The sequence below is a fragment of the Sphaerodactylus townsendi genome, linkage group LG02 (assembly GCF_021028975.2).
Source record: "Sphaerodactylus townsendi isolate TG3544 linkage group LG02, MPM_Stown_v2.3, whole genome shotgun sequence".
NCBI lineage: Eukaryota > Metazoa > Chordata > Lepidosauria > Squamata > Sphaerodactylidae > Sphaerodactylus > Sphaerodactylus townsendi.
Window position 1 is genome coordinate 74,517,004 of NC_059426.1, and position 26,100 is coordinate 74,543,103.

General features: G+C 41.8%; 1 protein-coding gene across 3 annotated transcripts in view; it reads left to right on the forward strand.

The window, feature by feature from the left end:
• The first annotated feature begins 61 nt into the window (after nt 1-61).
• LOC125426788 (inner centromere protein) overlaps nt 62-26,100 on the forward strand; it is a 36,694-nt gene continuing 10,655 nt past the window's right edge. Inside the window, exons 1-11 of one of the 3 annotated variants that reach the window (XM_048485510.1) lie at nt 62-191; nt 2,854-3,003; nt 6,493-6,600; nt 10,873-11,540; nt 12,783-12,831; nt 14,115-14,148; nt 17,210-17,291; nt 20,190-20,241; nt 21,675-21,789; nt 21,874-22,011; nt 24,631-24,642. In XM_048485510.1, coding sequence (XP_048341467.1) covers nt 2,870-3,003; nt 6,493-6,600; nt 10,873-11,540; nt 12,783-12,831; nt 14,115-14,148; nt 17,210-17,291; nt 20,190-20,241; nt 21,675-21,789; nt 21,874-22,011; nt 24,631-24,642 — 1,392 coding nt within the window. In that variant the 5' untranslated portion in view covers nt 62-191; nt 2,854-2,869. The remainder of the gene's footprint in view (nt 192-2,853; nt 3,004-6,492; nt 6,601-10,872; nt 11,541-12,782; nt 12,832-14,114; nt 14,149-17,209; nt 17,292-20,189; nt 20,242-21,674; nt 21,790-21,873; nt 22,012-24,630; nt 24,643-26,100) is intronic. The other 2 variants (XM_048485511.1, XM_048485513.1) reach the window with 2 other exon arrangements.

Sequence of the window (26,100 nt, forward strand, 5' to 3'; positions counted from 1 at the left end):
CAACGTTGTCAGGTGACACCTCAGCCAATAGAATGCGCCGTTCCGGAAAACTCTGTCTCTGATTGGAGAGACGTACTTCAAAAATTGTAGCGAGCGCTTTTGCGGCTTCGAGTTCTTTTGTGCGGTTGATGTTATTAACGCTTTTGGGGAGCGCGCGTGAGCTGGGTCCGGCCGAACCGAAGGGAGTTCTGGTGAGTAATTTGCAAGGGAGGGAGAATGGGTCGGTGGGGAGGCTAAAATCCTTGGGGTAGAGGTGAAGCTAGCCTGTGCGGCTGCTGTCCGAACCGCCCGAGGTTACTGTATTGTAACCGGCATGTAACATATGCCGAACTAAATCTATTAGGGTAATGTATTGTCGAAGGCTTTCACCTCCGGATTCAACTAGTTGTGATGGGTTTTCCAGGTTGTGTGGCCGTGGTTTGGTAGATCTTGTTCCTAACTGGTTCTGGTGGGTTTTCTGGGCTGTGTGGCCGTGGTCTGGTGGATCTTGTTCCTATGGATTCGCCTGTATCTGTGGCTGGCATCTTCAGAGGTGTATCACAGAGGGAAGCCTGTTACACACTGTGTCCTGCTGCATTTCAAATAGTTGCAACAAAGCAGGGTGATCAAGTACACAATACCGGGCAGGCAAGAACAAAGAAAACAACTTAAAACACCATACAGAGTACTCCAGAGACAAGGAATGAAGACTAGCGAAGTTTCGCGATACTACGCTATCAACGAGACTTCTCAGCAGCGGGAAACTTGAGGGAAGACAGCCCTTATCTTGGGTGCTTAATATTTATTTATTTATTACATTTCTAAACCGCCCTCCCCCAGAGAGTTGGTAGGAGAAGGGTTTGTGGAGGACTGCACCTGGGGGTCCCACCACAGCTGTTTACCAAGGTGGAGTTTTATTAAGACAAAACAGGGTTAAGCTGGCTGTCCGATCTTCCGAGGTGTTGGTGTTACATCACAATAAAGAATCCAACACCCTTTTGTGTAAATTCATTGTCCTTTAAGTTTGGAGATCCGGAGCTGTTGCAGAACATAATGAAATCCTCTTCAGGGCATGTTGAAGAAGGGAGGCAACCAACCTACAAGCTGCTGAAGGCCCCCAGAGAAAACCTAGGAAGAAAAATCTATCTAACAGAAACATTTCGAACTAAATATAAAATAAAGGAGACATTTTTAATCAGAACAAAAATGTATTAATTTAGTTGAAATTCACTGGTCACATTCTGACAAAGGAACTTTTTTCCCTTTGGGGAGCCCTCCCACTGCGATGATGGTTTAGTAGTTATCAGTAAAGGTGCAGCGTTCTTGTAGGCAGGCTTTTTGAACTAAATCAAGAGTCCCCAACCTTTTCGAGCCTGTAGGTACCTTTGGGATTTTGAAAGGGCGTAGTGGATGCCAGTTCAAAATGGCTGCTGTGGGAGGTGGAGGCACATGGACGTGGAAGGTGGACTAGGATATATCAACATACACACAGAAGTGGGGATGAGATTGTGACAAGCAAACCACATAGAGAAGATGATGGAGGGAGCAAAACTCGGACCCAACACTCCCGAATGGGGAAGGGAGAGAACTAAATACATGTTTTTTTCTTTATATTGATTTGGTGTATATATTTAGGAAATAATGGGCCAGAGACCACTGAAGGAGACACTTCAGTCAAATAGTGTTTGGTCCTTTGCGCCTTTGCATATAAATGCTTTATAACTTATAGACACTTCTGTTTGGATTACAAGTTTCTGGAATAGACATGATTACTTCTCTGCCGTTGTTATCCCAGTGCCTTTGTGTAAAAAAGTCCAGATTCTCTTTCAGCATTTGAGAATCTTATTTAAGGCTTGACTTCGTCACAACCATTATTCTCAGAGAACTTCAATAAAAGAGCATTTACATTGGCTATCAGTAAGACATCTTTTTCCTTTTTGCCTTTTTCTATAGTTACGCCCATCATTTTCTTTCCTGTTTGGGTGCAACTGTAAAAAAAGTCAAGTCTTGCTGATGTTGAATTTCTTTGTTAACAGTGCAGAGAAAAATAGTTTTGATTAAGATGACGCTTGAATAGATTCTTAAATGCTAAAAGAGAATCATAAGGGGAGAGGAACTGAGTGAAGCATTTGACCACAAAGAACGTCCAGGAAGATGTGGCAGATTAATTTACACATCTCCTGAGATCTCTTTTGTGGAAAAGGCATAATATTTGGATGGTAGACCTCCAAAGAATATCCAAGTTGCAACACAGAGACAGTCAATGGCAAATCACCTCTGAACCTCTTTTGCCTTGAAAACCCTACAGGGCAGTGGTTCTCAACCTGGGGGTCGGGGCCCCTTTGGGGGTCGAACAACCCTTTCTCAGGGGTCGCCTAAGACTCTCTGCATCAGTGTTCTCCATCTGTAAAATGGATAAATGTTAGGGTTGGGGGTCACCACAACATGAGGAACTGTATTAAAGGGTCGCGGCGTTAGGAAGGTTGAGAACCACTGCTACAGGGTCTCCATAAGTCAGCAGTGCCTAGATGGCATTTTCCATCACCAGTTCCATAAAGTCTGCTCATAAAGTACCTGGGGGGGGGGGGAGTATATTCTTGGCTTTGTAATTCTTATGGTTGTTCTTAGGCTTCTTATATATGGATGTATTAAAAGATGATTCCTACTTTTTGGTTCTTGGAGCAGTTTGTTTTGACTTCACTAAGAATTCATGTTGCAAGCTTTTACATGCCATGCAGATTTGGGTTCACGTCCCTTGAAAAAATATTTGGAGTAATGCTGCTGAAGTTGAGAGCCAAGTCAAATAGAGTGACTTAATCCTAAAATTGTGGTGTGCTGTTAAAATAATGAGATGGTGTTGTTCTGTGATTTCAGCAAGAACTTCTTGAAGATGAAGATGTTGGACTTTGTGGGCCTAGAAGAAAAGTGCAAAAACAACCTTGCAGAGCTCCTGTGCAATGTGGACAACAGAGATTTTGTGTGGCTGGATGAGATTCTTGAAGAAGCCAAAAAGATATTCAAGAGGTAGGAGTCAGAGTGCAGGCAGTGCTGCAAAAATACTATTCTATCAGTGGAAAAACTAACCATACAGAAGTTTGTGACTGAGTTTAGGATTGCTGCTTAATCTTGGGGACCTGAATCACCAAGGGGGAAAAGACAACTTTTAGAGGAGTATCAATGTTACACTGGTATAATGAAAATAATGTGGACCAGAGGCGGAGCAAGGGGGAACTATCCCCGGGGCGTGCATGCGCCCTTGCCGCAGCATCACCCAGCCTGGAATGCCCCTGCTGCGCCCCCTCGATGGCCTGGCCACACCTCCGCCACTGCTCTACCCAGGGCTTCATGTGCCCCGTAGCCACTACACCACTGGCATGGACTGTGTCTTCCTCTCCCCTTTCTATATGCAGCTTTGACTAGAAAAATACCATGAATACACTTTATTGAAGATAATCCATATGCTGCAAAACATCATGCAAACTTTTGAACTTTGTAAAGCAGGTGTTGCAAGCATTTAAAAAATGAAAGAAGAGAAAAACACATTTTCCATTTCTCGATCTTAAGAACTTGCCATGCGGGGCTTTGAGGTTGGGGTGCACTTGCATTCTGGGAAGAAACAATGCCTGCTGTCTGCCTAATGACTACAATGCTCCATGCATCTGATGAAGTACGCTCTGGCAAATGAAATCCTGCGGTACAACAAATCTATTGTTTTGGGGGGTGCCACAAGGTTGTTTGTTGTTGGGAAGAGGCTGATTTTGAAACTTATGTTTCCTAAACAAGCATGCCAACTAGTTTCTGAAACAAAGAACTTCTAAGTGGGGCGTTTATTTCATTTAGAAACATGACCTTTGGTCATACAGCTTTTGTACTGAAGATTTATATCTGTTTAGAAATGAGGCATCTTTGTTTGGCTCTTTACTAAACTTGGCTGTATGATCCAGGAAAATAATAATGCTTTGTAGGTGTCACTTTCATTCCAGTTTCATCAGATTGTACCCATGGCATGCTCAGAAGAAACAGCAAAAAGAGATTCCCGGTTCTGTTTGCTGCCCGTTTTCAGCATGCCAAGGGTGCACTCCCATGTGATATCCTCATACCATATACACATTCCTCTGAAACTGGCAAAGCTATAGTCTGATAATATTTACATCCTGAGCCCATTAAAATCTGCATACCATACCACACAGCATGTTGATAGGGGCTTTGAAGTTATGACCTTGGAGGTTCCCTATCTTTTGCTTTTTAAAACTATCCTGTTGAAGAGTTCTGGAAAATGTCAAAGCTTTGTTTGTCTGTGTCACTGCATTGGCATGTTTTATTTAATTATTTTTATGTATGTGTTTATTTAAATGCTTTTTAAAGTATTTTGCTTGCTGCCTTGGGGACCCTACGCTGGGTGAACAGGAAGTATGCAAATGTTTTAAATAAAAAAGTATAAAAAAACTAAATTGTATTTCAGTTGATTCTAATAAAGACTAAATTCTTCGTATTAGACCCGTATGAGAATCCTGTGTCAACCAAGAAGGTTTTGAAAGTGCAATCTAGCCACTTAAATTCAGCCTTTCCCCATATTGAAAGTTTGGAGATTTGTCTGTGAACAGCCAGGAAATCCTGCTGGAGTTGTCTTAGAACAAAGGAGGGATATCTTCTATATCAGGGGTCTGCAACCTGTGGCTCTCCAGATGTTCATGGACTACAAATCCCATCAGCCCCTGCCAGCATGACCAATTGCAGACCCCTGTTCTATATGATTCTGTCAACATGCCACCTGTAACGGAGACTTACGTTCCTGGCGAGGGATATTAACCCACCACTAGCCACTAATTGTAACGGGACGGGTGGCCTGCAATCAAGGTTCCCACTAAACTGGCCAGTGGGGTTTCCTTTGCCCAAAATATCCCAGGCTAGTGTTCAGGGATCTTCTTTTTTTTACTCTGCTGCCACAATTAAGGGGAAGGAACTGGGAATCCCAAAACTGCTGCTGGCTGTCAAATATATAAAGGATCCCACCTCACATTCACTCTTAGTCTGAAGGGGAATATCCTTCAGAGTCCCATATACAAAAAAAGGAGGGAACTCAAAATTGGCTGGGATTCTAGTTTCTCAGACAGGCATTCTTCAACCTCTCACACACAAACGCAGGTTGGCACGAGGGTAACTTGAACATGAATGAAATTTATTTTAAAAACAAAAGAAAGGCTTCTTAAACTGGCTCAGAGGTATTAACGTTGATGGTTACAGAGAGGTTCTTTTCACTTAAAAGTTACAGAGCTTCAGTTGTTATTTAGGTTTCACACACATACACAGACACACGCAGGTGTCTCTTCAGAAACGATTTGGCTTTTATACACTTTGCTTTTCCTCACAGACAGACACTAGTCCTTTCTGATCCACAACCCACTGAATACACACACACCCAGGGGTCTTTTCCATGCCCCTGTGAGATTCTCTGGCATACAAAGTTTCCCTCTCTCACACTACTCCCAAACTGGCCTCACCTCCTGCCACTGGATCTACTTTTCCAACACTGGTTTTGTACAGGGGCAGGACGGACTCCTAGGTCTGGTCAGTGGCTACTGACAAAGCTTTCTCTGGTCAAGGCGCGTCCGCTCTGCACCAAAAAGCCAGTGCCTTCATTCCTCTCACAAGCTTCCTTCTCTTGAGGAGAGTCACTAGAATCCTGCCAGCTATCTGTGCTGGACCAGAATTCCTTTACACCAGAGCAGAGAGTTCACTCCACAGACTCTGCTCTCAACTGAACACAAGCTGTTCTCTTCAGAACTCTCCACAAAGAACTGTCTGGCAGGCTCTCTCTGTCTGTTTTCTCGCAGTGTTTTAGCGCCCCCTTTCATTGGCCGGGGGCAACAGTGCCTTTCATCGACCAATCACCTTGCTTTTATTTAAATTAGGGCCTGCTGCCTTACAGTTATTGTCACCCAGGCCTCTTTAAGCAGGCCTGCTTCACACCAGCCCTTCAGGGTGGGGCAAGTCCGTTACACCACCCCTTCAGTGGGAGGCACTGACAGTCTCAGCCAATAATAATTGACCTCCTTGGGTTTGCAGAGGAATGGATCTCCTAGCAACCCCTATTCTGACAGTTTCCTTTTCCAGCCTCCCCCTGCCCCCCACCCCACTTCTTGTTCACAATCAAGTTGATATGGCTGTTCTTATCTGCTTAATGTTATTTAGAAATAGGGAGGTGTTGATGATTTAGGTGCCACTGTTTTAGATTTATAATATGCCTTTATGTAAATCATACATTTTGTTATTTGCTTGTAAGCCATTGATGTGGTGTTTTTATTTTCCTGTTGCGAATCGCCCTGAGCCCTACTGCAGCGTGGGGGAGCAGAATATAAATATGTATGTATAATATATATTAATTAAAATTGTACAAAGAAGAAATGGTCTCTTGTACTGAAATTAGCCATTTAATCTGATTATTAAGCTTATAAGTTAATAGCATCTTACAGAAAAGGAAGTAAAGTGTTTCCCTTTTCTCTGTCTAAACAGCAGCTTCGATGGGGAGCCTGAGTTAATGCCAAAAACTCCATCACAGAAGAATCGTAGGAAAAAGAAACGTATTTCTACAACTAAGAATAGTCCGTTTTCTGAAAAGAGGTAAAAATAGGTAGTGTGGATCTTCTCTTTAGTGAATAGTAGTATTTGCCATTCGCCCTTGATGCTTCAAGGAATGTCAGGACTGCAAGATTTATTTGATTAGATAGATAAGTTTTAATTAAAATAATACCCCAATTTGTCAGGCAGCTGACTTTTTAAAAACAGTATTTAATCTAATACTTTCCTATTCATAGAGTTATTTTCTGCTTGCCTGCAAGTTTTTTTTAATCCAGCTTTAATCAAGATTTCTTTTTTCTGGAGAGCCCTAGTCAAGTTTATTTTTTGGAAAAATCTGTTCACATATGGTGGAGATGTCAGAGTAGCTCAGTGGACAGTATCTTCCACACTGAAGATAACAGAGCAACCAAGAAAAATGCTTCAGGAACAAATGCCTAGTTAATGACTAGTTGGCAAATATTTAACAGATTACATTAAGTCACCTCAGAGTCACTTTTATTGAGCTGTTTTCTTTATTCCATAAGAAGTCTGAAACATGTCTTTTGGTTATATATTTTGTCTTTGAAATTTCAGAAAGGGCAACTGCGCTTGTATCCTAAGCATTTCTGCAGAACAGAACTTTCTTGCCTCTCCCTTTCAGCTGCAGTCCAAAATCCATTGCCCTAAAATGTTTTTGGGAGGTGCCCTGTGTTTTCTGGGAGCAGTGTTTCAGGGGTATCGTGGGCTGCTAAGGGAAGGCGGGGTTCTATCTTCAGAAATGCTCCTTCAGATCCAAGACAATATGAAGAAGGTGCACATGCATTTTCTTTCTTTCTTAAGGTTTATTAAGAGAAGAGTTTTGGATTTATACCCCACCTTCTCTCCTGTAAGGAGTGTCAAAGGCTCTTATAAACTCCTTTCCCTTCCTCTCCCCACAACAGACGCCATGTGAGGTAAGTGGGGCTGAGAAAGTTCCAAAGAACTGTGACTAGCCCAAGGTCTCCCAGCAGGAATGTAGGAATGCGGAAATGAATCTGCCAAGCATGTGGAAGAGTGGGATTCAAACCCAGTTCTCCAGATTAGATTCCACCTGCTCTTAACCATTATACCACACTGATACACCACTCATAATTATTTGCAAATCTGCTTGGTTGATTAATAGGTAATCAATTTGTCTTCTCTTGCACAAGTCTATTAACAATGAAGGAAGATTTCATTAATTGGCCATTTCAATCAAAGCAAAAGTATTCCATTGAGAGCAACATGCATAATACTTGATGCATGTTGACTGATATTAATTGATACTTATTAGAACTATCAACCAAGTAAAGCCTTTTGGATTAAACTTGATTTAAGCTCATGCCTATTAACCAGTAAATCAAAATTTAAATAAGTTATCACTTAAAAGCTGTGTAGTTATTTTTCATGTTTTGGAGGAAACATAATAATATAGTGCTAAGAATTGTTTCTCAAAATTGACCCTAATTTTTGAACTTTTACTTGGGGCAATAATGGAAGAGTCAGAACTGAGTACAAAAATTAAAAATAACAATTGAAAAAGCAAACTTTTATCTCCCTACTTTATGGTCCTATTATTTGGCTCTTTTTAGTGGCACAAACAAAACACTGGCAGGAACCCCCTTCAGTTTCTGTTTGCCCTCTCTAAGCACAAAAATGGAAAGCTCTGCTTCTATCCTGTCTTTGGCTGGAAGGCTTTAGGCTCATATAATCCCTGTAACCCAAGCACATACGGCCTCAGCAGCCAGAAGAATCTGGGGGGAAATTATTTTAGCCTAAAATTTTGACCAATTTGAACACTCAGTTTGCGCTATGAGGCAACCCTAAACCTCAAATCACAGGCATATCTTTCATATGGCTATCGTGGGACAAATCTGGTGTGTTTTCGTTAACATAGCTGATATGCTGATATGAAACTTTTTAGAAACTTAACAGTCAAAAATTGATCTTCCTGTCTCAAACCATTGCCAGTATCTGCGATTAACTGACTGCCTTGGTACCAAATTCAGCCAAGATGAACTTGCAGCTTTAAACCTCTATAAAATCATCTCCAAAAGCACCACAATTTTTATAGACCCATATGAACCCTGACCGCAAACTTATCACTGAGAAAATGGCGGAATTGGAATATGGAATTGAGTATGCAAATTCAAAAAACAATTTGGCTAGAAATAGTGTATGACATTAAACTTTGCCCTTAGAATGCAATTGGTACGCAGAATTATTCTTTGCACTTATTGGGCATATAGTAGGTTGCCCAAATTGAGGTTATGTTCAGATGGGTGTTAGAAATGTAAACAGCCAAGATCATATTTGGTGCATATGTCATGGCTATGTCTCAGTGTTATGCTATTTTGTTTAGAAATTAATAGACTAATTTGACATTACAAGCTTCACTGTTTTATAATCCACTTACCTCAGTACTGGAGTATGTTCCTTCTTCCTGGAAGTTCTAAAAGGACAGAGGCTTTATGTCTTAAAAACCTTGTTGATAGCTAAATAGAAGTGGGAAAAGCAGCAGCTGTACCACACACTGAAATAGGGATTGAAACAATGATAGATCTTGGGGTCCAAGAAAGAATCTCATTTAATGACTAACACATGTGAAATATCATTACACTATGAAATTGCAACATATTTGGATAGTAACAAGTGTATATTTGTTACAGTATGACATTAACTGGTCACTTGGGGGCCTAGCAGCATTTTGGGGGGGCTGTATCTAATTGACCTTGAGAGTCCTTTTTCATTTGCTGTATATTGTATCAGGGAGTAGGGGCTTATATAAATAGGTCTGGCTATAGTTGACTAATAAAGCCTTGACTAAAATGATAGGTTTAGTGCAGGTTGGTAGTAAAGTTGGTTTAATCAGCAAGCATGCTGAGGTGTCATGGCACAGGGTGAGATAACCAAACTGGCTACTCTGGAGTATTTTATCCCAGTGCCAATGGAGGGAGCTCTTAGTCCCGGTTGTCAGTGCTTCAGCCTTCATACTGCTCATCATGCGGTGGGGGGAAGCAATAATCTTGATGGTCACCATGTCTCAGCACAGTTTCAGTGTGCTGACAAGGACAGGCCAGGGGGCACCTTGGTTATCATTTTGTTCTTGGAACTAGAGTGAAATTGGCCATACACTAGCAAAGTTGTTGAGTAGCTTCTTAAGGTACCTGCACTAACTGATTAGATTTTTTACCAGTTCTGGTTCAGCAATTAAAATTAAAATTTGGGGAAAATGCAATATGGGGCAAGGGGGATTACCTTCTTTCCGAGACAATTAAGCTATAGCACTGTACCCTTCTAATATAAAAATATTCTGAAAAGGACCATCTTACACATTCTGCAACACAATAGGCATGCAGAAATCTTTCTGACTTCTGAGTGGTGTAGTAGCTAACAGCAGGCGGATTCTAATCTGGATTCCCCACCCCTCCACCTGAGTGGCAGAGGCTTATCTGGTAAACCAGATGTGTTTCCTCACTCCTACATTCCTGTTGGATGATCTTGGGCTAGTCACAGTTCTTCAGAACTTTCTCAGCCCCACCTCACAAGGTGTCTGTTGTGGGGAGCGGAAAGGAGTTTGTAAGCCACCTTGAGTCTCCTTACAGGAGAGAAAGGTGGGGTGTAAATCCAAACTCTTCTTCTCTTCATCTGGCTGGCCATTCCACCAGATGCAGGCTGCAGCAGAGAATGCTCAGGTACAGTCTTATTTGTTTACAGAGTGGAACTTTCAGAAGACTTTGCTGTTACCGATGAAATTGTGTTACCAGTGAAAATGAAATTGTTACCACTCAATTTCAAAAGCATTTCTGACTTTTGATGACTCTATGCATTTATGACTTCTAAAATGTCCAGCCATTAACAGCCCTGCTCAGATTGTCAACTGGAAACGAAAGACTATGGCTTCCTTTATTTTGGAAGACCTGATCAAAGATGCTAATATTAGGACATTTTATACTTGGATGAAAATTGTCCCCTACTAATTAATTTGAAATTTGGATTATTGTTTAATCAAATAAAGGATCCGCCACTAATATTTATGCTTCCACTACTTTGTCTAAGATTTTCACCCATCTTAGTAATTGGCCATTGCAAAACACTGAGTTTCATGGTTCAGTTTTATACTATGTATTGTTTCTCTCCTCCAATTTGCATTTATAAGCTTTAGTTCCATCTTAATTACACCAATTGCATGAAAGGCTGAAAAAGAGTTTGTTCTACTCTTGTCAAGTATTTCTACCAGTTCTGGTTTGTTAAGGACTTGCTTTTGTGCTCCAGTTCTGTCAGAACAGCCTCTTCAAATTAACTTTTTTTCCCCAGTTACCTGTCACACTCCTCTTGTCGGATGACCAGATCTCAGGCTGCCAGGATCTCAAATGCTACATGTAAGACAGCAACTGTTGACCTAGCCAGAGGACGAATACCACTAGTAGAAATTCATAACCATGAGAGGCTTAGTGCAGAGTTACACCTTGAAAAAACAGCAGCTCAGAAAACCAAGAAAGCTGATTTGGCCAACAAATTATCATTGGATGGTGAGGACCATACAGAGACATTGCAACCTTTGTCTAAAGCTTCTTTGCTTGTAATCCCAGACACTCCTGAGACTCAAATAAAAAAAGATGAAGGCCGAAGCACATGCAAGTTGAAAATAGCAAATCTTGCTGTCTTCAAAACCACTGAAACGGTAAAACCCAGCCCTCAGGCAGAAGAATTACTTGCACAACCCCAAGATAACAGCCAGGATTCAAAAACCAAACTTCCTTGCAACTTACATGAGAGTTCACAAACATGCTCTGCTAAGAAAGCAAACCGTCAGTCTGTGCGCCGAAGTCTGATGGGTAAAACCTCTATGAATAAAGCTTCCCTTGCACAGAGATGTTCGCTGTCTAGCAAAAGGGAAAGAGCAATCCAGAAATCGGGCAAGAGGACTATGTCAATGAGAAGCACTACTCGGGAGCAGTCATCCACTGGTAGACGTGTGAGCTGTAAGTTTCTGCTTTGTAAAGACTGCAATACCTTCCTGTCCTACCCCCCCCCCCCCCCCCATTTTTAAATCTGATTGTCCATTGAGGTTTTACAGTATTGAACACAGTGGCATTGTCATGATATGGTTATGGGAAATATTTTGTGGAAACTGGGACTATTCCCGTGGGAAGCCTATTTTAGCTTAGGAAATTTTAAAACGTTTTGTTAGTGTTCAGTAAAACTGCCACTCTTGGCCAGATACTGTGAAGGACGCTAGAGCTCATCCTGTGTATATTTACTTGAAACAAGTCCCACTTCAGGAAACATGAACAGGATTTAAGCATTCATAGGATGAGCAGCTAGCTGGGATAGAAATGTCTGGAAAAAACACGTTTTTTGAAGGGTAGTGACTTGTACCAATAGGGCATGCAGGAGAAAGGATTGAGCCTTCAAAATACTGGAACCCCTTTATTTCAAGTCACTTTTCCTCCTGTCAAAATGATTCCGCTCTGGTTTGTATCAACTTTGAACACAAAAGTGAGTTAAGATCTAAACGGATGCATCGGAATAAACTGTGCGAAGCTAAACATATGTGCTTGACATATATATTTGCAGGTTTTATTTTATCTCAGTATATTGGTATAGACTCCAAGTAAATGTGGCCATCTGCAAAAGAGTGAGCCCTCTCTTATCTTTTAAGATTCAGAGCAGGCAGCAACAATTTCAGTTTTTAGATTACCGGTAGTTTGGGCCCAAATGATCCCATGCTTGTTGCGGAAGACTAATTGCTTTCATATTTTCTGTTGCTTTTTGGAGACTATTGAACTTCAGTGTGCCTCCAAAATAAAAAAGGTCTGAGGAACCAAGGCAGCCACCGTGTCATCTCTTTTTGTGTTCTGCTTGTGCCTGGCACTCAGGTATTACCTTTGAGATGTCCCTTACCCACTTATGATCCTGAGTTTGCTGGAATTCTTTGTAGGAGTTGCAAGGTCTGTGCAAGTGCAGATATTGTTTCCTCAGTTTCGGATTTTAACCCCCACCCCATTTTGGAAACTTGTATTCTTCTACAGATATAACGATTTATCTCAAGTTAGTATTTAAGCCCCCTTCCCCTGCTTCCTGTATGTCTCTATAGTTTGGATGTTTTGACCTGCACACTGGGGCCATGTTCAAAAGAGAGTATTAAAAGGTGAAATACAGAAAGAGTATATATCTCCACAGATGCTAAGTTGTGATGCTGATTTGTGTGTCTTCCCCCTTAGGCCGTGTATCTCTGGTCAAATTAATGGCTGAAGAAATTACTGTATCTAGGTGAGCTTAAATTCTTCATTTTCTAAAAACAAGATCCCACTTCAAAGCGCACACACACAATAAAGAATTGTAACAATAATGACTAGAGAATAATATTTGCTATATTTCTATAGGGCATTTATAAAAGTAACCTCAGTTGCAGACAATCCAACCAGAATGAAGTTGCAAGAGCAGTAATTATGCATCATGAGTTTATAATAGTTTCACAGCCAAAGAAAAACTGCATATTTTTACAACAGCAGTTGTGCATTATCAGCAAAAATTCAGTATATTTTTGTAGCAGTAGGTTTTATCACCAAAAGTATATTTATAGCAGCATGTTTAACAAGCTATCTGGTATTGGTTTATTTTGTGTGGTACATTTCCTCAGAAATCTTCCTCAAAGTTATTGAAGCATCCTAAGGACATTCATTGAATTTTAACCAAAACACAGATGTGAGCAAACAATGTTTTAACCCACTTTCCATTGGCATACCTTATGCTTTTAAATGTTATTCTTCAAGTCTTGCCAAAAGGACTCCTTGCGATCCAGCTGTATCTGCTTCCCGTCCCACAACTAAGAAAATGCTAATCTGGGTTGATAAGAACTTCTTATAACAACCTCAGACACAATTGTTAGCAACTGTGTAATTAATGATCACCATAGAACTAAATAATGAACTGATTACAAGTGGACTGCCTTTTACAAGGTAGGTACTGGCACTTGAAACCTATTTCACTATACATTTTGTTATAAATAACATGAATAATCTATCTGTTGGTTCAAACCCAATGGCATATAGGTTTCAAATATATAAATCCATAATGCTTCCTATTGTAACAACACTTTTTAAACATTCACATGATTGTAAGTATGTGGAATATTTTTATATATAATAAAGAACTTCCTATCATGCTCTTTATGCCTTTTCTCAAGGCAGTGCATTAAAAGTTCATTGTGCATAATTATTGATCTTGCAACTTTATTCCGGCTGGATTGTCTGCAGGTGAAGTTACCTTTATAAATGGTTAAAGAAATATAGAAAATACCTTGACCATTATTGTTATAGTTCTTTATTGTGTGTATATTTTTGGATTACTGTAACCCTCAAGAATTGTGGTAACCTATTTCAAAGCATGGCATCTGTTGACATGTGACATTTTCTTTGGTGTTCTTTAGTATGGAGTGAACCCGCTGTTTTAGTTGAAGGTGATATGTTTCTATTTCCTTCATCACTGGAGTTTGAAAGGAATTATATTGTTGCCACTAAATACTACAAATTTCTCCCTTTGTTTTTTTCTAGCCCGCAGTTGGATTCTGCTTCCCATTCTCAAGAGGCAAGTTCTGTGGAAAGTTAATATAATCAGAGACTCTAAATAGGTGGATTGTGGGAATTAATGAATTAAGAGTTCTTGCAATCAGAATGATACTTAAGTTTAGAATTCAGTGGGTGTTAAAGAGTGCAACTGGTTAGGAGCTTGCTGTTAAAGACCTTTGTAGTCAACATTGATAAGATTTCAAAGTTGAATTTCAGGTATGCTACCGTTAATTTACTGAAGGTGTATAACTTATGCAAAGATTTTTCTGTAAGCTTAGTGACATAGAACATTTATTCTTGGCCTGTAAGTAATTTTGAATTAGTTCTCTGATGGAAACTTGATGGATGCCTACAAGTAATTCTTAAGACTCATGGAAGTTCAGCAAAAAATATCAGAACATTCCACTATAAGTATGGGTCTAGCTTAGGCCGTTTCCGCATGGCAGCGGAAACGGCTGGGTCGGCGCTTTTCGCGCCGACCCGAAGACGCTGGGACCGTCCGCATGGACGGTCCCAGGAAGAGGCGGGCAGCCGGCGCCGCGGAGCGCCGGCGCCTGCACGACCCGGCTTGTCCCTTGGCCTCCGGCACGTCGCCGAGACCTGGGGACACGCCCCCCTGGTCCTGCACGCCTGCTCGAGCGGCGCAGGGCAGGGGGGCGTGTCCCCAGGCCTCGGCGATGCGCTGGAGGCCCAGGGACAAGGTGAGTGCCGGGTGGGGTGGGGGAGTCGGAGTGAAGCCGCTGCCGTTCGCTCGGCAGCGGCTTCACTGCGGCGTTTCCCCAAAAAGAGCTCTAGGAAGCGCTCTGGGAAAACGCTGGCTCCAGGCCGGGCAGGCGGCACGAGGGCGGCGCGGCTGCGCTGCAGCTGCGCCCCTCGTGCGAATGGCGGCCTGGAGACGGTGTTTTTACCGTCTCCAGGCCGTCATTTTCTGCCCGTGCGGAAACGGCCTGACCTTTCTGTAAATATTTCTGTTTATTATATTATAAGCTCTGCATTCTACTGTAGGTCTTTGTCTCTTGCTCATTACTTATCCTTGCAACACTTTTACTGGGATTTTTTGTCGACATAATCTCATTTAGTTAATCTGCAGGCACTCTAAAACAGGCCTTGGCAATACCTGGTTGCCATTGAGACCCGAAGGTACCTTGTGCAAACGCTCTGGTAGCCCTTAGCCTGTAAGAATGGAAAGGGAGAGTTAGCCCTTAAAAGAAATGTCCTGTAAAACCTCTAGCACAGAGCTATTTTGTGCTGGGATATGAGCTCTGCTGAAGACAGTTCAGTTGCTGCTGGATTTCCTTTGTCTTTGTTAGAAACTTCTGCTCTCTCCTGCCACAGCCAGGGAGATAGGCAAGTGGCCATACTTGGTTGAGGTCCGTGACTTTTCCTCAAAGATGGAAAGGGAGCAGAGAATCCTGGCCTGAAGGAGTCTTTCAGTCTTCGAGTCATGTTTCAGTGATATTGGAATCATTCAGAGTACAAATAGATTGTAACCTTATATTCAGGATTTGTGTACTGATTATATACACAGAATTAAGATCCAGATTCACTGAATCACTGAAGTGGGGATTCCTGTTGACACCTCTTTTTAAAAAAAACCTCCACATTTGAGTTAAGAACAATAATTATTGGATTTCTTTTTTCCTTTTAGTTCAGACCTAGTTAAACAGGAGTCAGCCTGCCTTGCAATATTAGCTTAAATCAAAACAAATAAAAGGTTGAGTTTGAAAAACTTATGCATCAGTACACGTCTTCTTAGGTACTATAGGGTTCTGGTCTTAACATGGCTATTCTACTGGAACCCATTAACAAACAAACCCCGTGTGTTTACGTTCAACTGACTCAAATGGTGAGTTTTTACAATCCAAAATCTTAGACAAGGAAGATGATCCAGTGAGGGAAAGGCTGGGGAAGAATGTGTTGATTCTGATGACGTGTACGTCAGCTCAGTTGCTCCAGGAGCGGGGGCATAAAGGGGTTGTGTGAAAGTTTTCAGGTTTTTCCTGGCCTATATCTATTCAGGAAAACTGCCACATGTGTATAAAACATTTTGTACCCTCTCTGAAAAACTATAAGGAAGAAGCAACTTTGCAGCTCATTTAGAAAAGCATTCCAGATCCTTGGCCCAACTGTAGTAAAGGCAAAACTGATGTTTTTATCTCTGAGAGTTGGCAATAGGTATAGCAAAAAATTTTGGCATAGCAAAAAATGTTCTCCCTTTAATAGACACTTAATGTGTGAAAGTGGACAATTGAAGCATTTTATGGCCTGGAGGTAAATGAAACCATCTGATAAAGGGTGTCCCATTCATTTTATATTAAAGGAAGAAGACTTTTTTTTTTCCAGGCCAGCTGGCAGTCCCACAAATTTTAGAGACATTAAATTGGTTAATCACAGAGGAAAATGTTGTATTGATGAGGTTGGGCTCCTAGATCCAAACCCTTGCTTTTAAGGACCACACAGCATTTAACTTCTTTCATTTCTGGGCATTACTGAGATCAAGATTTTTACATTTATCATTATTGCCATATGGAGAGTTAAGAATAATTAAGATTAAACCTTTCATTGTTGGAACATATCTGCAGTGGCAGAATAGAATTTAATCCATTTGTCCTTTTTTTTTTGGATATTGACAAAGTCCAATACAAAAAGCACTAATTGGCAGATGTAGCCATAGCATAGTGATTTTCCAGCTGAGGAAAGGCTGCAGTGATAATCACACAGTGTATGTTGAGAGATTTCTTTCCCCATGAATGGTCCTGGAATTAGGCAGCTGGTTATTGATGCGAGATAACAACTGGTGTTAATTTCTGTTTGACTCACCTGAGATAGGTGCTAAGTATTATAAAAAGGTTGATTCACTAGTTAAGCAAAGGGTAGCCATGAATATAATACTTGTATCTAGAGCTCTAAGGCCATCCTATTCAGAAGTTATTTGACAATAGTAATGTAATAAATATCTGGATGGTGGTGCTGTCACTATACCACCCAGGTCTTGTGCTGAACTATGGTCACTTCAAATGTGTGCAGTCATACTTTGCTGATATTGCAGGGGTTTTATAATGTGCTGATCTTTGTCTCAGGTTGCTGATCAGCCATTCAGTCCTTCTCACCAAGTCTCCAGCACTGCAGCTGTTGCACAGCAACATGAGGGGAAAAGCAAAGGTATGCGACCCGGAGTTCTTAGAGAGATGAATAACTGGGAAAGTAAACTATGAAACCCATGAAGTATCTGCATGAGAAGGGTAGACAAGCTGACATGAAAATGTAACTTTATGTGCAAGATACTAGCTTGATGTGCATAAATATCTGTTCTGTGCCTTATCATGAAAAGAGAGATGCTACTCAGAATGGTCTGTGGTAAACAAACGGGATAGGCCAATGACTTGTTGGTTGGAAACCATTAAGACAGACATGGGCATGAACATCAACCAATTGAAGAAGTTGTGGCAAACAGGGAAGCATGGAGGGGACTGGTTTACAGAGTATCCAAGAGTCGGACACGACTAAATGGATAAAGAAGAGAAGAGCATTATCATAGCTTTGAGAGCCTGCAGTGGATTTATAGGCCAAAGTTTAAATATCTGCTGAAGTCTAGAAGAAAGAACAGACCCTGTGATTGTGTTGTGATTGACAGCGATATAGTTAATACAACAATATGTGTTGAAGACTTGTGGGGAGTCTCATGTTTCCTTCTCTCATAACATCCTTTTTTCCTTTCCTGAAAGGCCCATGGCCTTTTCTGCCTCTGTCTCTCCTTTGCCCACACTAGCCAACCTACCTTTATCTGCCCTGTTGTCTTCAGATTACCTTCCTTCCCCTCCCCGCCCCCCAGTAGCCTCTCCCAGGAAAACTATGACCCAGTTGTGAGGTATGATCTGATCTGTGCCCTTTTTCATTGTGGGGTACCTGCTAGGATTTGCATGGAGCACCTCTCTTTGCCTGCAAATCATTCCCCAATGTTTCCTAGTAATTTCTGTATTTTCACCTTTCCCGAATAACTTCCTTCTGTCCTTCATACTTTCCCACCAACCCACCTTTTATCTTCCCCTGTCTTATTTATTTTCTTCATTTGTATTCTGCCTTTTACCAAACTGAGGACCCAGTGCAGTTTACATTATTCTTCTCTCTTCCATTTTATCCTCGTAATAGCCCTGTAAAATGGATTAGACTAAGGATGTATAACTGGCTTAAGGTCACCCAGTAAGTTTCTGTAGCAAAATGGGGATTTAAGGCCCCAGTCTAAAACTACATTTCACTGGATTTCATGGGGCTGCTGTTGTTGAACAGTAGCAATCAGCCTGGCCTGGACAGTCAAGCAAGTTGGGTGGGATGCTGTCAGGCCTGGCTTCAATGAGTCCTCCCTCAAAGGCCAAAACAGCACCTCCCTTCTTTTTACTGGCAGAAACCAGGCAGATTCCAAGCCAGGAATGCCAGCCAAGCTTGTGATTGTGTTGTGATTGACTTGTAACAGACCCTGTGATTGTGTTGTGATTGACTAGTAACAGACCCTGAGAGTTTCTGTTTATTAAAGCTACAGGTGCTCCTTTTATCATTTGGGGTTTCTTAACCGTTTAATGTTTTTGTTTTAACGATTTCAGTTTTTCTGCAAACCTAAGGCCTTTTCCAAGTTTGTCAAAAAGGCCTACCTTTTCTATTAACTGCTCTGGTCTGTTGATTTAAGTATCCTCTGATGGGCCCACACTTTGCTATGAGAATATACTCGGGGGCTCAGAAAAAATTGTGGCAAGGGTACATCCCATCCTCCCACCTTTGCTTCCTTCTCTCTCCCCTTCTCTGGCAATTTTATCCCCCTCTCTTTCTCCCTACACTCGTTCACTGTCAATCCCCCCTCTATTTCCTTCATTCTGACAATCTACTTCTCATCCCTTTGTCTCCTTCTCTGACAAGGATCCCCCTCCTCCCCATGCCTTACCTTGACCTCCACTGGGGCTGCCTTTGCTCAGAAACTCACAACATTTTCTGGAAAATTTACATACCACAATATAATTTTGTGAGTTTTAAAAATTTTCTGCAAACCTGGTGTCCCCAGATCTGCAGATGTGGCTTTTAGATACATAGATGATATTAAAGTTCTGGGAGCCAGAAACTAATTCACATTGCATGAACCATTATCTGTTTTGTTGACAAGTCCATCATAGGAACATACTATAGACAGAAGGTTACAGACTAGTCTTCGCAGATGAACATAAGTTGAAAAAGATGAATATAGCTAACCTGTATCATAACGTTGTTGGAAACTTGCTTTAAAAATACTTCAAAGTAAACATGTTGGGTTCTGCGCTTGACAAGATTTCACACTTGTGCAGACTGTACTAGCAACTTTATTTACTTATTTGGTAGACTTAATATTGTTTCATTGTTCAAAAGAACACCCAAGAAAGCTAACAATAAATAGATAAAAACATGGAATAATAGAGTATCAGGCATCAATCAGTAAAATTAAGCAACATTTTATGTCATTTTATGTTGTACACCACCCAGAGCCCTCCGGGAGTGGGCGGTATATAAAATTAATAAATAATAATAATAACATGAACAATCTAGCAGCCTTAACACTTCAGGGTCAATTACTTACAAAGACTCTCTGGAACAAATGCGTTTTCAGATTTGCATTGTTTGTACTAGTCCTCCAGTACACCTTCATGGGGAGGGGGGAATGCCATAATTTGCTGTTTAGAGATAGCACTTGAAGATCATCTCATGAACCACCAATTATATTTTGGGTAATGCAGATTCCTATAACAACTGCAACTGGCTGGTCTCGGAACCAGGTAGTTCCACACGGGTGAAGATGGCCCTTTGGGTATTTTGCCCCTAAGCCATTTATGGTTTTAAAGTCTGAAACCAGCTCCTTGAGTTGGAGCTGAAGATGCTGGAAGGCAGCTTAGCTGATAAAGCGCTGGATTTATGTATTAGATGCAGTGGATTCCTTTTGGCATCCTGACTGCTGAAGTTTGCTCTTCTCTCTGAATACATGGATTTAGCTTTGTGCAGCAGAGAATACCTCAGTCAGCACTAATGGTAATTTTGTTTCTGCAGAGAACAGCTCTGAAAAGAATGCTGAGGTCCAAGATCAGCCTCAGAGTATCAGGTACATTTTTCCCCTTAGGTTCTTTTGTTGAACTCCTTGACCCATTTTGTAAAGATTACATATTTTTGAACTGGTGTCCAATAGGCTTTGGGTAGGCATGAGAAAAAGTGCCTGTGTAGGAAACCACCCCTCCCCCATTAACCTTGTCTAGAAACCGGTGCGAGGCTCTAGAGCAGGGGTCCCCAAACTTTTTAAACAGGGGGCCAGTTCACTGTCCCTCAGACTGTTGGAGGGCCGGACTAAAAAAAACTATGAACAAATTCCTATGCACAAATGATTGTAAAATGTTTGATTTCACCTTTCAGCCTTACTGTCATGATCTATTTTCAGAACAGTAACCAAAGTATGTCAAGTAGAAGGCCATTGCGTTCACATCCTACATGTGAGCTCCCAAAGGCACCTGGTGGGCCACTGCGAGTAGCAGAGAGCTGGACTAGATGGACTTTGGTCTGATCCAGCTGGCTTGTTCTTATGTTCTTATGTTCTTAAGTACAGGGTGGGCTCCAAATATTGTTGGGGAGGCTGTGGAATACCTTCCCCTGAAAAAAAAAAGCAGAACTTTCCCAATGAAGCATTCCATCTAACCCAGGATCAGGTATCTTCCTGGGTTCTTTCCTCCCTAGCAGCCAGCGAGCGATTCGCCAGCCTGGCTGATGCCAATGGGAGTGAGGCGGAACAGAAAGCCTGAGAGCAACACATGGAGTAGCTGAGAAGGAAGGGCGGAGCAGGCGTTGCCACATGTAAGGTTTCCAACTCTGGGTCAGAAAATTCATGGAGATTTGGGGGTGCCATCATGTAATTGCAATCAACAGCCGTTGGGGCCGGTTCCTCCTCTCCCTCGAGCCCCCACTGCACATGAATGGAGCCATCGCTGCCATGCCTGGCGGGCCGGATAAATGCCTTCAGGGGGCCACATTTGGCCCCCGGGCTGTAGTTTGGGGACCCCTGCTCTAGAGTGTAGCTATCAAGGCTAAAGGAGGAAGCGCTGTGGGCTTTAGAGCCAGGCACCATACGTTTGTGGAGGAAGGATGCTAGAAGAAGCAATATTTCCCCCTTCCCGAGAGGGGGCTGCAGAGCCATGCACTAGTGGGTGATGAAGGGGCCCAGGACTCTAAAGAGAGATGAAAGGGGGGAAAGTAGGAATGTAAAAGTGTGAATGGTGTCTCCCTGTGCTTTTTTTCACTGCCAGACCATGCCCCAAGCAGGGTGATAATTCCAGAGAATGCCATGGTAGAAAGTTAATACATAGAACTAGCACAATTATAAAGGAAGACTTCATTGCTACTGTATAAGAGGAACCATCTTGCCTCTATTTGGTCCAAAGTGAGTCACTAAGAAAAAGATTGGAACCACAGTCCTTTAATGAGAAAAGGGGGTGCTAGACTTCTGTTTTGTACTACTCGGGGTAGTTAATGCTGTATTAACACTTGCAGACGAAAAGCAAGCTATAAGAGAGCAGTGAATGAGTTATGTGATGGGCAGCATACAGAGGATGAGTTCTCTCCTCCAAGGAAAAAGTCGCCATCCCCTCAGTGCCCTGCTAGTAAGGTAAGACATGCAACCTATCCTCAAGAGCACACCATGGTCCCATTGGTTGCTAAGGACTGATAATGTTTTGTGCTTTGTTTCCAGGTTGTCCGCCCTTTCAAGACTTTCTTGCACACTGTACATAAGAACCAGGTTCTCATGATGACCCCTGGCTCTGTGAGCCAAAACAGCGCCATAAAATCATTTCTCAAATACAACACTCCTCTCCGAACCAATCCCAAGGTAAGAGGTGTGGCTGCAAAAAGTGGAATAATTCTACATTGAAAGTTATTATAAATATACAAATAGCAAAGTCAGCAAACCTGGGGATACTTAAATCTGATGATTGAGCTGTCAACCGACCAAAAAATGCCCTAGGTTTGCAGAACATTAAATCTAAAAAATAAATAAACTGGGGGGGGGGGGGGGGGTTAAAAATGAAAAGGAGAGCATATAGATTTAAGCAACAAGTTACTTATGTTGCTGTTGCTAGGCAACCACAGCCTCCCAAGGCTTTGTTTCTGTCAGTCAAAGGTAAGGAGAGGGGGCATATTCCTTTGAAGGAATATGCATTGAGGCTAGGCTTGACTAAGGTGGTCAATTGCAGATTAGGACGTTTCTGGAGATTTTGTGAGGGAATCTGAGGACGACGGTGTGGGAAGGGGTGAGGAGAAGCCTTAGCTGACTATCATGCCACTGACTGCACCCTCCAAAGCTGTTAATTTGTCAAGGGGGTCAGATCTCCATTGCTTGGAGTTCACATGTAATTCTCGGAGATCTTCAGGTCCCAACTGGAAGCTGGCAACCCTAGGCCTGGAAGCAACCAGTGGGTGACCTGTAACACCCAATAACTCAGCTAAGCTTGACTGCTTGATACTGTTCATCAGCAGGCACCCTATGAAAGCCAGTGTATAGCAGTTATAGCTTTAGAGTAGGGTGTAGGTGACCCAAGTTCAAATCCCCATCTTGCTATGAAAGTTCACTGGGTGATTTTAGGTCAGTCACATGCTTTCAGCCTAATCTAAGACACAAGGTTATTGTGTGGCTAAAAAAGGAAAGTATAAAGTAAGTTGCTTTGGTCCCCACTGTGGAGAAAGGTTGGGCAAAAATGAAGGAAATAAATATATCAAGATGAGACGTAGATGAAAAGTGGGTTGGTGAATGGCTAAGGAAGCAGAGAAAATGGAGAGGATATGGGGACAGCCAGGAGGAGGGAAACAGGAAGCAGTGTGGGGAAAGGATAGCAAGGTGCCATCCCACAAGTCCTGGAGGATTTGCTATCATTCATGTGGTCCTGGTCCAGTGGCCGGCACCACACAACTGGGTAACAGTTTTCCTAGGAAAAGGTGAGAAGAAGCTTAAGACAGGGGCAGATAAAGGTAGGTTGGCTGATATGTGGGAAGGGGAGAAGGGAGCAGGAAAAGGGGAGAGACTATGGGGACATTTAGGAAAGGGAAAGAGGAAATAGGAGAAAATGAGATGCCTCTTGCAATTCCTTCTCGGTTTCTCCTTGTTACCAGTTTTGAACAGGCCTAATAGCAAACTTTTAAAAACGTAAAATTATGAGCTCAAAAATCTTTTGTATCAGAGACTAGGGACCATGAATGGTCAAAAACAGAACATGTAGTTCATTTTGAATCTTACTTCGAAAGCTCACATTTATTTAACTGCAAAAAAATCGCTGTGGCAAATATAAATTATTTCCTACTGTTCTTTTATTCCACAGGGACAGAACATTCCTGTGGTTACTGAGGCTTTTAATTCTAATGTTATTTCATAGTTCTTATGTAGGGCAGACATTTGGGAAAGAATGGGATCTCCAAACCTATTGACCATCTTCTACTTCAAACTTTACCCTGGATAGTTGGTGTCCCAAGCTGTGTGGCTGGGACTATACTCTGATTTGTGTTGGCTCAGTGTTCAATGAAATACAGAGCCTGAGTAGGTGCCTTCAACTGAAGACCCTCTTTTCCATGCCCAGTGCCAGGGAAGGGGGACTGTTGCATTTACTGAAAGAATCTTTCTTCAGAAGTCTATGAGAAAAATGTGAGGACTAGAGGTTTATGATTTCTCCCTGTTCTGGTTAGGGACATGGTCTGTCCTGCTATCCCAAAGTTGTAAAGTTGGCTAGGAAAAAAGTTAATTGAGTTTGTCCAGGCCCGTGCAAGGTAATTGAGTTTGCACAGACCCATGCAAGGCATATATGCACTATTTTTGCAAAGGGGACTCTCTCCTCTTTGACCTTCCCTATATTTGATCCTCCTTACATTTCCTGGTCACAGTAATACCTTTATGTTTGGTTAGACCAAAGTCTGCCAACTGAGGGGGTGCTTTAGCAAAATTTCTTATTCCGATTGCTATATCTACTATGCATCTGGCATAATTGAGACCATAGACTCTATCTTATTCAGAGATCTCTGGATTACTCCTGTCCTGAGTAAATATCAGCAGCCTATTAAATTTTGTGTCATGTCTTTTCTGTTGGCAGACATCACTTGGTTCTCTTAATTGGAACTAATCAGCCGTCTCTTTGGCTTCAGGTGTTTCATTTTCCATGCTTTACTGCAAACTAGGTTCCATCCTGTATATCACGCTTCAACAATTCAATAGCCTTTTAGCATAAATCTGTTGCAGCTCTCCAGTTTTGCAAGCCTCTGCTGCTTCTTAGGATAACTGCCTCCTGGGGCAGTGCAGCAGGTTCCTTCCTAGTAACTGTGGAAGAGAACAGAGGTCAATCTGAAATCAACCAAGCTATAAGGAATAAGTATTATGAACCAGTAATCTGAGTTCATCGGCTATAGAGCGTTTTGTGGGGCTGACATCCAAAGGTATTAACTACATTTTATTCTTTCCTTCATACAGCTGGGGTTTGTTGTAAGTAATGAGAATTTTACACTAGATGAATGTGCACATCATTAACTGTCTGTTGTTGAGTGACATCTCTAACCCCTGCATAGTGACCTAACACTGCTTCTTTCTAAAGGGAAGTCTAGCGTTTATTTACTCCTGTTTCAAGACAAATAAAGCAATGCTTAATGAAAACGTACAATTCTTATTACAAAATTACTGGATTCAGTCTTCAGAATATGATCAGATTTTATGTTTCTTCATTTAAATGTCTCAGCTTAGGTATCTTTGCAGTTGATTTTAGTTTTGGAGAATTCAGAACAGGTAACAGCACAAAAATGAAACAAAGGAAGACATTCTTGACCTTTGCAGGGGCCAAAAACTTTGTCAACACCCATTATCTTTTATTTTGGGGATGCTTTACCCATTACACTCTGATGTTTAAATGAGTTTGGAACGTAAGACCTTTGGTCAAAGGAGCTTGTTAATGAAAGTGAGTACCTATAGATGAGAAGTGAATACAACAAATATGACTCGCAGGAAGCTGTATTTGGCAGAAGCTTCTTGTTGGGTGTACACTTAGTAGCTTGCCTTTCTGTAATACGTACACACCCCTTTGTTGCAGCTAAATGCATCAATAAATGTAGGGGATTGGACCCTACATCGTTGTTCTACTAACAGTGATGCTTTCCCACAGCTCAAGGAGCTTTGTGTTAATAGAAGGCTCGAGCTGGGGGAAAAAGCCTCAAACATGGAAAGGTTCTGTGGGTTCCAAGCTGCTGTCACTTGCCTCAGTTAAGCCAGGCACTGGAGCATGTGTTCTTGCACTCCTTAAGATGCTATTTTAAGGTTTTCTGCTTTTATTTCACCTCATGAGACTGAAGCGTTCATTATTGCCCCATCCAAGATGCTTGGATTGCCTCATAGTTTTGAGTAAGGTTTGGTATACTCTGCTGGAAGTCCACTTTGGGAAATAAATTTGTAAATGTTTTCAGGGACAAGCTAAGAAACGGAGGCTAGCAAAACAGGACAAATTTTTGTTGGTTTCGATCTCTACTGTGATTTTCTAATGACGTTCACATTTTAGTTACAGGCTAAGAAAAAATAAGTTCAGCATCTGGTAACTGTAGCGTGATAGCCGTTGAGATGATGCAGTGCCAGTTCTAAACATAAGCTAGTTACGGCCCTCGCAGTGTTTTTACCGTGAAAGCTGCTGCTAAGCAAACTACCTGTCCTTGCTGTGGTCTGTACTCATGCTAGCCACATTGTGAACCACTAACTCTCCAGATGGATTTCTCTTTTCTGAGGAGGCAGTGAGAGGTTTAATTTCATTATATCTTAATCTAACCATGCCAAAAAGCGTTTCTTCTACAGGAGTATAGATATGGGGGCATGGGTATTTTGGAACAGCCAGTTCCCGTAGTGAGAACATCAGATCTGGTTGCATATTCTAAAGTGTCTCTGGTGATGCAGAAGTCAGCTGGT